Source organism: Pongo abelii, chromosome 6 (genome assembly GCF_028885655.2).
Source record: "Pongo abelii isolate AG06213 chromosome 6, NHGRI_mPonAbe1-v2.0_pri, whole genome shotgun sequence".
NCBI classification, from domain to species: Eukaryota; Metazoa; Chordata; class Mammalia; order Primates; family Hominidae; genus Pongo; species Pongo abelii.
In genome coordinates, this window is record NC_071991.2 from 5412084 (window position 1) to 5424586 (window position 12503).

General features: G+C 56.5%; 1 protein-coding gene across 8 annotated transcripts in view; it reads right to left on the reverse strand.

The window, feature by feature from the left end:
• The window catches only part of TNRC18 (trinucleotide repeat containing 18), a 116400-nt gene that overhangs the window by 74549 nt on the left and 29348 nt on the right, over positions 1-12503 (reverse strand). For all 8 annotated transcript variants that reach the window (XM_054545647.2, XM_063725901.1, XM_054545645.2 and 5 more), the window contains 2 exons: positions 9479-9622; positions 6653-8317 (listed from right to left, as the gene is read on the reverse strand). In XM_054545647.2, coding sequence (XP_054401622.1) covers positions 6653-8317; positions 9479-9622 — 1809 coding nt within the window. The remainder of the gene's footprint in view (positions 1-6652; positions 8318-9478; positions 9623-12503) is intronic.

Genomic DNA, 12503 nt, shown 5'->3' on the forward strand with positions numbered 1-12503 from the left:
ACCTGGGCGGCGGAGGTTGCAGTGAACCAAGATCACGTCACTGCGCTCCAGCCTGGGCGACAGAGTGAGACTCCATTGCATAAATAAATAAATAAAATAATAAAAATAAAAAATAAAATAAAGTGGATAAATAAACAAAGGCTGTCCCTGTGCCCAGCAGGGGCACACTTTGCACACATGAACTCATTCAATCACCATCAACCCAGGAGGCAGATCCCAGCCCTCATCCCTATCTTCCAGATGAGGAAACTGAGGCACATGGAGATTAAAGAAACACGCCCAAGTCACAAGACTAACATGGAGGCGTCATGGCTGGGATCAGCATCCAAGTCGGCCCTGCTGACCACCAACATACACAGCCCCACATAGAGAGTGCCACAGGGCCCTCTCTAGCCACGTCACTGATGCCCCCTATCTGCAGGCCGCCCAGAGGCCCAGCCCCACCCCAGGGCCGATGGTGGGGTGAGGGTGTCCTGCAGCAAAAGCCCCTGAGTCTGCAGCGCTAACGACTCCACTCACAGGTCACGCGCCCCATGTGGCAGCCATTAGGAGCCAGAGGCTCACGCAGAGGCCCCGTTCCCATCCATGGCAACGCCTTCCTGGCCCCTCTCTGAGCAGTTCCAGATAGGGTTGCTCTCCAGGGGTCCGGGGAAGCCGATGGTGGCGGCGGGGAGTGACTGGGTAGAGGCCCCAGCAGGCTTGTCACCAACACCATGGCGTACACCCAGCTCTGCACCCCCAGCCGCCCCCTGTGATGCTGGAGGTGGGGACATCCCCACAGCCCCTCCCTCCCAGACCTGGCCCCACCTTAGAGGTGATGGGTCAGTGAAGACGTAGGAGAGACAAAGCTCAGCTCAGGGCTCCCTGCTCAGCCTTGCCTCATCCCTGCAGGCCTCAGTCTCCCCATCTGTGAACGGGGAGAGTAACAGCCCCTCCTCTGCACAGGTTCACGCCCTCACAGGAGACCTCATGGAGCTGTCTGTTCATACGGGCTGCTGGCTCAATGGCAACGATTGCTTTCTATTTTTTTTTTTTTTTTTTGGCAGGATCTTACTCTGCCACCCAGGTTGGAGCGCAGTGGTGCGATCTCACTGCAGCCTCGACCTGCTGGGCTCAAGTGATCCTTCCCTGCTTCAGCCTCCCAGTAGCTGGGACTATAGATGCCACACCACTATGCTCGGATGATTTATTTTTATTTTTTTTTGTAGAGTCGGGGTTTCACTATGTTGCCCAGGCTAGTCTCCCAACCCCTGAGCTCAAGCGATCTGCCCACCTCGGCCTCCCAAAGAGCTGGGATTACAGGCATGAGCCACCGCATCTGGCAAGGATGCCCCTTATCGTTCTTGGCTTCTCAGGCATGGGGGCTCTGACTGCGTGGGGCTCACAAATATAGGTAATGCCTGTCCTTCATCCATCTCAAGGTCCAAGGCCTCCTGAGGCCAGACCTAGATCCTATGTGAGGACAGGAGGACCCAGGGCTCCCCTGCATAGGCAGGTGCATTCGAAGACCCTAATGCCTGAATATGAGCAGATGAGAGAGAGGCGTTTATAACGCACCTACTACGTGCCCGTCAGCCTACCCGGCATCAAGCAGATCATCTGCCCCCAGAGCCCAGAGGGCTCGAGGTTCTTGTTCAAGGTTACATAGCTGCAAACGGCAGAGCTTGGACTTAAACCCATTGACAAAGGCAGAGGGCTCGCTCCAAAAAGCAAGAGACTGGGGCGAGACCCCAGCAGACCAGGGTGACAACCTTCCTGTCCTCAGCTGGGGGAACTGCCCAGACATAGGCGTCCCAGGGCGTCTCTCTCCTCCCACCTTTCAAAGTTGTTCAGCACTCAGGCTGGACTGACCAGAGAAAAATGACCACTTCTTACGGGATTTTGTTTTTAAGGAGAGAAAGAATCCAGCCCCCTACCTTTTTGTTCTTTTAGAGACAGGGTCTCACTCTGTTGCCCAGACTGGAGTGCAGTGGTACAATGATAGTTCAATGCAGCCTTGACCTCCCGGGCTCAAACTATCCTCCCACTTCAGCCTCCTAAGTAGCTGGGACTACAGGTACACCAGCATACCCGGATGATTTTTTTTTTTTAATTTTTTTATTTTTTGAGATGGAGTTTCGCTCTGTTGCCCAGGCTGGAGTGCAATGGCACGATCTCAGCTCACTGCAACCTCCTCCTCCTGGGTTCAAGCCATTCTCCTGCCTCAGCCTCTCAAGTAGCTGGGATTACAGGTATGTGCCACCACGCTTGGCTAATGCTGTATTTTTAGTTAGTAGAGACAGGGTTTTACCACATTAGCCAGTCTGATCTCAAACTCCTGACCTCGGGTGATCCACCCGCCTCGGTCTCCCAAAGTGCTGGGATTACAGGCATGAGCCACCACACCCGGCCTATTTTTATTTTTTGTAGAGACAAGGTCTTGCTAGATTGCCCACGCTGGCCTCAAACTCCTAAGCTTTAGTGATTCTCCTATGTTGGCCTTCTGAAGTGCTGGGATTACAGGCGTGAGCCACCATGCCCGGCCCCCAACCAGTCACCTACTTTTCAAACATCAGCACCAACAGAGAAGGGCAGCTTCAGATAAATCCCCAAACATCTCATCCCAAACCTCTGGCACACCCTCCCTCCCTCCCTCACATTCACATCTCCCCCTCCCCCATCCACACACACTCACAGCCTCTTGGGCACAGACAGGTACTCTGGGATCTCACATGGACTCCAGTGACCGTGAGCCCCCAACAAAGGTGCCACCCCACGTGACAGGAGGATCCTTCCAGAGAAAGGCTCAAAGAGCTCTCCTGCCGCCCAGGGGGCCCACAGCCCCAAACCTCTGAGCAGGAGGCCTTTTCCACCACCAAACTGGCCACCTCCAATCCAAGGGCTGTTGGCCCCTCCCTCCTTCTGTCCCAGAATAAGGCAGGTTCTCATGCAAAGCCCCAGGGTCAGAGTGTAGCGGGGCTTCCCTGGCTCCCAGGAGCTCCGCACAGAGCAGTGTGTTCATTCAGTCGGTCAACACTCACTCACTGAGCATCGCTCACCCTGAGCCAGCCCTGCTGGATGAAGAGAATTCCAAGACAAGCCTGACAGAGCCCCACCTCCCAACTCAAAATCCAAAGACTTCAGGGCCGTCGCCAGAAGGCAGGAGCATCTGGAGCTCGGCCAGAGACAGGCCCGGTCCAAGGTGGCTCCACGGGGAGGTGAAGGCACAGAGGATGGGGAGACATGGCCGTGCAGGAAGTGGGAAGGGTGCTGCAGGTGGGAGGTCCAGCACCAGATACCCAGGACCGGCTGGGGCAGGCATCAGGGTGGCGGGAAAGTGACACAGCTGGCTGGGCGCGGTGGCTCATGCCTATAATCCCAGCACTTCGGGAGGCCAAGGTGGGCAGATCACTTGAGGTCAGGAGTTCGAGACCAGCCTGACCAACATGGTGAAACCTCATCTCTACTAAAAAAAAATACAAAATTAGCTGGACATGGTGGCGGGTGCCTGTGACCCCAGCTACTCGGGAGGCTGAGGCAGGAGAATCACTTGAACCCAGGAGACGGAGGTTGCAGTGAGCCAAGACCATGCCATTGCACTCCAGCCTGGGCAACAGAGCAAAACTCTGTCTCAAAAAAAAAAAAAAAAAAAGCCAGATGCGGTGGCTCATGCCTGTAATCCCAGCACTTTGGCAGGCCGAGGCGGGCAGATCACTTGAGGTCAGGAGTTTGAGACCAGCCTGGCCTATATGGTGAAACCCCATCTCTACTAAAAAATACAAAAATTAGCCGGGCGTGATGGCGCGCACCTGCAGTCCCAGCTACTCGGGAGGCTGAGGCAGAAGAATTGCTTGAACCCAGAAGGCAGAGGTTGCAGTGAGCTGAGACTGTGCCACTGCACTCCAGCCTGGGTGACAGAGCGAGACTCCGTCTTAAAAAACAAATAAATAAAGTGACACAGGTAGGAGATTCAGCCAGAGAGGTCCAGACCCCCATCCTCAGAGTAGGGGGTTGGGGTGGCCTCTGGGAGGGGAACACAGAGGGGCATCTACAGGGTCCTCTGCAGCCATGGTGTACACAAACATTGGGGAGGTGGGGCTAGTGTGACGAGGGTGGCCTGTGCCCTACTGGGCTGTCTGGTAAAAGAAGGTTGAGACAGTGGAAGTAGGACGTGGCGGTGACCGGACCCAGCCATGCCACTCGCCATGGACCAAGGCCCAAGCCCAGGTAGACTCAGAAGGCCAGGCCGGGGAAGGATGGGGCCCCAGAAGATGGGCACCCAAGGTGCCTATGCAGCCTGCAGTAGAGTCTGGGACATGCAGGGAAGGGAGCTATGGGTGCCACAAACAAGGACCCAGACCATGGGACAGGTGTGAGCTCCCAGCAGGTGAGCATGGGACGTAGGCTGGGGGCAGAGGCTGACTGTCAAGAAGTCCCACAAGCTAGGAACAGCCAGACGTCGCTTCCCTGGCTTTTACCCCAGCCTGTGACCCCACACCACGCAGGCTAAATATGGCCTCAGTCCCGAACCGCAGGCGGGGGTCTTGGCTCAACAGTGGGCTGCCTTCTGGACAGACCAAGTCAGGAGTTGCAACAAACACACCTCAGATGTGAACTCCCCCAAATCCCAGGAGGAACCCCAACAGCAAACTGAACAAGGGACACAGGAAATTCGACAGCCAGCCAAGCTCTGCAGAAATGCTCAAAACTTACAGAAATGCACCATCCTCCCCTACTGAAATTATCAACCTTCTTATTTTTTTAATTTTAATTTTATTTTTTCCTGAGACAGGGTTTCATTCTGCCACCCAGGCCTGCCTGGCTGCAACAGTTTTAAAAAAAAAAAGAGTTGTGGCCGGGCACAGTGGCACACCCCTGTAAGCCCAGCACTTTGGGAGGCCAGAGCAGGAACACTTGAGGCCAGGAGTTCGAGACCAGCCTGAGCAACACAGGAAGACCCCATCTCTACAAAAAAGTGAAAAAACTGGCTGGGCGCGGTGGCTCGCGCCTGTTAATCCCAGTACTTTCGGAGGCCACGGCAGGCAGATCATCTGAGGTCACGAGTTTGAGACCAGCCTGGCCAACATGGCAAAACCCCATCTCTACTAAAAATACAAAAATTAGCCAGGCGTGGTGATGCACGCCTGTAATCCCAGCTACTGGGGAGACTGAGGCAGAATCACTTGAACCCAGGAGGCAGAGGTTGCAGTGAGCCAAGACGGCACCACTGTACTCCAGTCTGGGCAACAATGTAAGACTCTGTCTCCAAAAAAAAAAAAAAAGGAAAAGAAAAAATTAGTCGGGCGTGGTGGCGCATACCTGCGGTCCCAGCTACTTGGGAGGCTGAGGTGGGAGGATTGCTTGAGCCCAGGAGGTCAAGGCTATGGTAAGCTATGATCGCACCACTGCACTCCAGCCTGGGTGACAGAGCAAGACTCTATCTCTAAAACAAAATAATAATTTATAAACTAGAAAATAAATTAAAACAGGCCGGGCGCAGTGGCTCACGCCTGTAATCCCAGCACTTTGGAAGGCTGAGACGGGCGGATCACCTGAGGTCAGGAGTTCGAGACCAGCCTGACCAACTTGGAGAAACCCTGTCTCTACTAAAAACACAAAATTAGCCAAGCATGGTAGCGCATGTCTGTAATCCCAGCTACTCTGGAGGCTGAGCCAGGAGAATCACTTGAACTTGGTTGCGGTGAGTTGAGATCGTGCCATTGGACTCCAGCCTGGGCAACAAGAGCGAAACTCTGTTTCAAAAATAAATAAATAAATAAATAAAACAATTCTAAAGAATCCAAAATATAACAGAGACTCATAAACCACTTACAGGCAGGTAAACTCTCTACCTACCTAAAAAGTCACCCAAGTACTAAGTATCAAGACCGTGAGGATGTTGGAACCCCAGTTTCTGTCTGTTCCTCAAACATTCATTCACTTATCCATCAAACACCTACTACGTGCCAGAGCCCAGGCTGGCTAGGTACCGAGGACACTGGAATTGGTAAGGCACAGTTGGGTCCCTCGATGACTTCAAATTGAAGATTTGATATTTGTCTATTCCCAAGACCATCTATTCTCAGGAAACGACTAAAAATATCACGAAGGTGCAATGCACACAAAGACTGAAAGCAACGTTCCGAACACAAAACATCGGAGGAGGAACAAACTAAAATGCCCACAAAGGGAGTGGAAAACTGAACCATGGTACATGCTCGCAACCGAACATTCGAGGCCATTAAAAAAATGATACTTATAAAGACTTAGCAATAGCAAAGGGAAAGGGCCCACACTGTAATATACGGGAAACGGCACAGAGACCCAATATCCTACCCGCACCAGGGGCTCTGCAGGTAGAAGCATACTGCACAGTAAAATGAATTCAGGAGAAGACACAGAAGGACTCAGGGTATTGGGAAAATACAATGGCCCTTTTTCTTTGTTCTCTTTTTCTGCATTTTACACATTTTTCTATGTGTACAATGGAAAAAGCAATAAACTTCCAAGACCGGCCACAGCCCACAAGTGAGAGAAAGGACAAACTGTGCCTGGAAGGCAGGGAGAGGTGAGGGTGTGCCAGGGAAGGTGGGAAAGGAGACAGGGAGAAATGGAATGTCGGGGTGGCATAGAACAAGGAAAGGAAGGGGCTGGGGTAGGACCCAGGACCTACCTTTGACGTTACTCAGCGACAGAGAGCGCTCCTGGTCGGCCAGCCCAGGCCCCAGCCGGCCACTGCCGCCACTGTCCTTCTGCCGGGCCACAGCCACTGCAATGCCCACAGGCGGGTGTCGAACTTCTGCCTCACCCTGGGCACCAGAGCCCTCGCGCCCAAAAGCCTTGGCGCTCTCGGGCCTCTCGGGGTCCCGCTTCAGCTGCCGGCCACCGCCCGCTGCAGGGCCTCCGGAGTGTGGGAGACGGGCCTGGGCTCGGGAGGCACCCGCAGAGTTGGGCGCAGGCTCGGGTTTCATGGTGCCCAAACCTCCAAAGGGGCTCTTCTTGCCACAGCCACCAGGGCGCACGGCCACGGCCTCCCGGGCGAAGCTGCCACTGTACTTTATAAGGCTCTGCATAGCCGAGGCCTCTCCAGGCCCGTGGGCCGCAGAGTGCATGTCAGCGACGGGCCGGCCGCAGGTGGCCGCTGAGCGGGGCAGCACAGCCCCAGGGTCCAGGTAGGCCTTCTTGGAGGAGGAGGCAGCGACCACGGCGGCCTCCTCTTCGGCGCGGCTGTGGTGGTGCTGCGCGGCCAGCACGGCCATCTGCGTGGTGGCGAAGTTGCCCAGCTCGAAGGGTTTCCATTTATGCTCAGGGCCGGTGGGCGGGGGGCGCCCGGGCTCCAGGCCGAAGAGCTTGGCGGCCTGTTGGGCTGCAGGACCGGCTGGGCCGCGGGGCGCACGCTCGCAGGGCCTCGGGTCCGCCTCGGGCTTGAGCAGCTCCTTGGCAGGCAGGTAGGCGCGGGGGTCCGGGGAGGCGCGTGCGGCCCGCACCGTGGGGGCATCCGCGGGGGGCGGCCGCTTGAGCGAGCGGATGACCGAGTTCTTCTCGCGCAGGCCCTCGGGCCGGTCCAGAGGCCGCGGGGAGCCGGGGGGAGCCTGCAGGACCCCTGGCCTGCCAGCCTCGCGCTCGCGGGCCCGGGCATCGCGCGCCTGGGACGCGATCTGGATGGGCCCCGGGCGCTCGTCAAAGGCCTCCACGGAAGGCACGAAGGTGGGCGCCACTACGCGGTGCTCGCGGCCCTGCTCGCGGAAGACGGTGTAGACGCCAGCGGGGGTGGCCGCAGGGGGTGCAGGAGGCCCCTTGGGGGGCGCAGGCGGCGGGGGCAGCGGTGAGGGGCAGGGGCGCGGCCCAGGCAGCAGGGTCTCCGTGCGCCGCAGCAGCCGCGCACCCTCGTCCTGTCGGGCAGCCTCCTTGGCGCCCCCGCGCCCCGCTTCGGCCACCAGCGCGGGCAGCCCCACGTCCCCGGCGCCGCCGTTACACATGGTCAGTACCGATGGCTGCAGCGCCGCGTTCTTGGTCTTGGACTCAGCCAGGAAGGGCGACAGGCGCTCAGCCAGGCGCGGGGGCCCCCGGTCCTGGCGGCCCTCGGCGCGCGCCTCCTGGGTCAGGTCCACCACGCCCCGTGGCCCCGAGGCCTCCTCGCCCCGGGCGCGCGGGTCCTTCTTGCCGAACAGCGGAGGCGGCTCCCCGCCGCGGCCCGCCCGCTCCTTGGCTGGACCGTCCCGCGACGACGAGCCTTTGGCCGGGGCGCCCGAGGAGTGGCCGCCGCCAGGGGTCCGGGCCGAGGGCGCGTGAGAGTGCAGGGAGCCCGGAGCCCCCGCGGTAGGCAGGTAGAAACCGTCTGCAGAGAAGGGAACAGCAGGCAGTGAGCGAGCGCCACCTCCCCTCCCACCCCTGCCTGGGCGGAGGGGGACCCCTGAGAGGGGGATGGACCAACCCATGCCTCCCCCAGTGTTTTGGTTTTTTTTTTTTTTTTTTTTTTTGAGACAGAGTCTCGCTCTCGTCACCCAGGCTGGAGTACAGTGGCGCAATCTCGGCTCACTGCAACCTCCACCTCCTGGGTTCAAGCGATTCTCCTGCCTCAGCCTCCCGAGTAGCTGGGATTACAGGCGCACCCCACCACGCACGGCTAATTATTGTATTTTTAATACAAGTGGGGTTTCACAATGTTCGTCAGGCTGGTCTTGAACTCTTGACCTCAGGTGATCCACCCGTCTCGGCCACCCAAAGTGCTGGGATTACAGGCGTGAGCCGCACTCGACCCAGTGTTTTTTCTTGGAAATTAAACTGTTTTGGTGCAGGGAGCCCCGAGGTTTCACACCAAGGCAAGGCATCCCCCCAGGGCAAGAAGAAATAGGCGTCCCAGCCCCAGAGAGCGTAGGCTCTGGAAATATCTAGAACCAAGTTTAAATCTACCCTTCTCGAGCCTCAGTTCCCTCATCTGTAAAAGGAGAGACCAGGGGTTGTTTTCAGAGCTGCCCGGAGGGCCTAGCAGGGCCCCTAAGAGGACGGTGTGACCAAAAGGCACCCAGGGCTGTGGGTGGGCCCAAGGAGCCTGTGGGGGTCTTAGGGACTCAGGTATCAAAAAAGCATCTTAGACGACAATGGCTCTCATCTGTAATCCCAGCACTTTGGAAAGCCGAGGTAGGAGGATTGCTTGAGGCCAGGAGTTTGAAATCATCCTGGGCAACACAGCAAGACTCCACCTCTACAGAAAAGTTAAAAAGTCAGCTGGCCGTGGTGGGGTGTGTCTGCAGTCCCAACTACTTGGGGGGCTGAGTCAGGAGCATCATTTGGGAGTTTGAGGCTGCAGTGACCTATGATCACACCAACTGCACTCCAGCCTGGGCAACATAGTGAGACCCTGTCTCAAAAAAAAAAAAAAAAAAAAAAAAGCCAGCATCCTGGACAGAGCTGGGGGCTACCTGGATGCTGCCAAAGGCCCCAGAAACCTCTCAGAAGGCCCCTGTGCCACCCCCCACCCTGGACTCCACAGTCTTACCTCCTCCTGGCCCCTGACCTTTCTGGGTATCGAAAATGCTGGGCTGACCCAGCTGGCTGAGGAGGGGGCTCCCACTGCTGGGGGGCTCCAGGTGGTTCAGGTGGAGGTAGGATGGGTACAGCCCGCTGGGCAGGTGGGAGAAGCCTGTAACAGAAAAAAGAGAAAAGCTGGGCCAGGCCAATCTGTGCTGCCCACCAGGAGCTTCCTTCCAGCTCCTGGAAATAAACTATTTTGGCAGCCGACCGCTGGTAGCAGGGTGCCTCGAGGTTTAACAGCAGCTCCTCAGGGCAATGCATTCCCCTGCTCCCCAACCCTGGGTCTCTCTCCAGGCCCAGGCAGCCCTCACGGGGAATTGGGGTCTCCAGTCCCCCCAGAAAGAGGATCAGAATGGATCCAACTAGCACGGCCCAACAACAGCCTACCAAACATGACCAAGAGCTTTGCCACTGTCATCCTCATTTAAACCTCAAAAACAACGTATGAGGAAGGGACTTAATGTTCTCACTTTAAAGACGAGAAAACTCAGAGCAGGCCACTTGCCCAAAACGATACAGCAGAGCTGCCTGGCTTTGGACTGAGGCCATCGAACTCTGCAGCCAGGACTCTTAACCTCAGCCTAACACGGGCCCTTTCTCTGCTGTGTGACCCCAAGCTGGTCACTTGCCTTCTCTGAACCTCAGCGGACCCAGCATCTTCAGCTGCTGGGTCTCCCAGGCAGGAGCTGCCAGGAAGGAATTCCTCCCACCAAGGATCCTCCCTGCCTCCCCAAAGGCCCCCCCTCCACCAGCAATGCCCAGCACCAGCATCAGGACGTGCTGACTTCAACTATTCAGAATTTTTTTTTTTTTTTTTTTTTTGAGACAGAGTCTTACTCTGTGGCCCAGGCTGGACTGCAGTGGCAGGATCTCGGTTCACTGCAACCTCCGCCTCCTGAGTTCAAGAGATCCTCCTGCCACAGCCTCCCAAGGAGCTGGGATTACAGGTACCTGCTACCACACCTGGCTAATTTTGTATTTTTAGTCGAGATGGGGTTTCACCATGTTGATCAGGCTGGTCTCAAACTCCTGGCCTCAAGTGATCCACCCACCTCAGCCTCCCAAAGTGCTGGGATTACAGGTGTGAGCCACTACTTCCGGCTCAGAATTTTTTAAAAATAAAAATAAACAGAATTGGGGCCTTGCAGGACAAAGAAGGAAGGGGTAGCCATGGGGAGAGAAGTCACCCGAGAGCACACAGAGGCCAGGCATGGTGGCTCACACCTTTAATCCCAGCGCTCTGGGAGGCCGATGGGGGAGGACTGGTTGAGCACAGGAGTTTGAGACCAGCCTGGGAAACATAGCGAGACCCCACCTCTATTTAAAAAGAAAAAAAAAAATTAAATAGTTTTTTTTTTTTCAAAGGGCACACAGAATGGCAGCCCTAAGAGGCAGGCAGGTGCTAGGGTGCTGGGTAAGGGTCCTGATTCTCTGCCTGAGCCCAGAGTTCTATGGGATCCCAGGCCTATTAGAGATCTCTCAGGGACTCAGGTACCCCATACCCAGTTGCCCCTGCTGAGGCAGGGATGCAGGACCTGTCCCTGGCCCACTGGGCCGATGTCTTCTCTCCAGCACCGCCTTGTCAATCATGCCATTGACAACACCCACAAACAAAAGGGCTACCCGATAACTGTTCTCTCATCCAATCATTCAAACAGCACTCCCAGCAGGCGCGGTGGCTCATGCCTGTAATCCCAGCACTTTGGGAGGCCGAGTTGGGTGGATCACGAGGTCAGGAGTTCGAGACCAGCCTGACCAACATGGTGAAGCCCCGTCTCTACTAAAAATACAGAAGTTAGCCAGGCGTGGTGGCGCGCGCCTGTAATCCCAGCTACTCAGGAGGCTGAGGCAGGAGAATCACTTGAATCCGGGAGGCAGAGGTTGCAGTGAGCCGAGATTGCGCCACTATACTCCAGCCTGGGCGACAGAGCAAGACTCCATTTCAAAAAATAAATAAATAAATAAAATACAACCAACAACAACAAAAAAACAGCACTCCCACACAGGCATCAGATCTCTGCTCTCCCGTCTGCAAAATGGACCTAACGGGCTTAATAGGCCAGGCGCGGTGGCTCATGCCTGTAATCCCAGCACTTTGGGAGGCCAAGGTGTGAGGATCGCTTGAGCCTAGCAGTTCAAGACCAGCGTGGGACACACGGTGAAACCCCGACTCCACCAAAAACAAATACAGTAGTTAACCGGGCGTGATGGTGTACACCTGAGTCGCAGCTACTCAGGAGGCTGAAGTGGGAGAATGGCTTGAGCCTGGGAGGCTGAGGTTGCAGTGAGCTGAGATTACACCACTGCACTCCAGCCTGGGCGACAGAGCAAGACCCTGTCTCAAAAAAAAGGGCCTAACAGTCCCTCCCCCAGGCAGGGCTGGCTCTGAGGCTGAAGTGAGCTGAGTGTGCACTGGGCTGTGGTAAGCACCCTCTGTGTTTGCGGTCATCACTAGGATTTGTTGGGCAAAGAGAAAAGTCTCAGGGACAGAGAGGTAGCGAGCTGGTGGCAGACAGTCCCGAGAGGCAGGATCTCCTCGTCCAGACCCTCTGGCATCTGCCTTGGCTGGTTAAAGTGGGAGGCTCAGGTGGGACCCCAGCCTAGAAGGCCCACTCTGTGCAGGCCGGGCACCCTCGTGCCTGGATTCAGATGCCTTCCTCAGAGTGTCCAGGAGGAGCAGACTCGCTGACCTCATCTGTACAATGGGCAAAGTACTGTAAGGACTGAATGGGGTCCTGTGGCTGGGGACGCCTCTGGCTGAACCTGTCTCCTCCTGGGCTGAATGCAGCAGCCGCAGGATTCGGGATGACGGTCAGACCTGGCCCCGCAGGAGGAAGTGGAGGGAATGTGGCTGGGGAGGGCCGGAAGAGCCCTAAGCCTGCAGCACAAACTCCAGGGCTGCAACCTTCCAGGAACCACGAGCACCTACAGGACACCTGGGAGGAGGGAGGAGGGAGGAGGGAGGAGGAAGGAGGTACCTAGCACCCAAC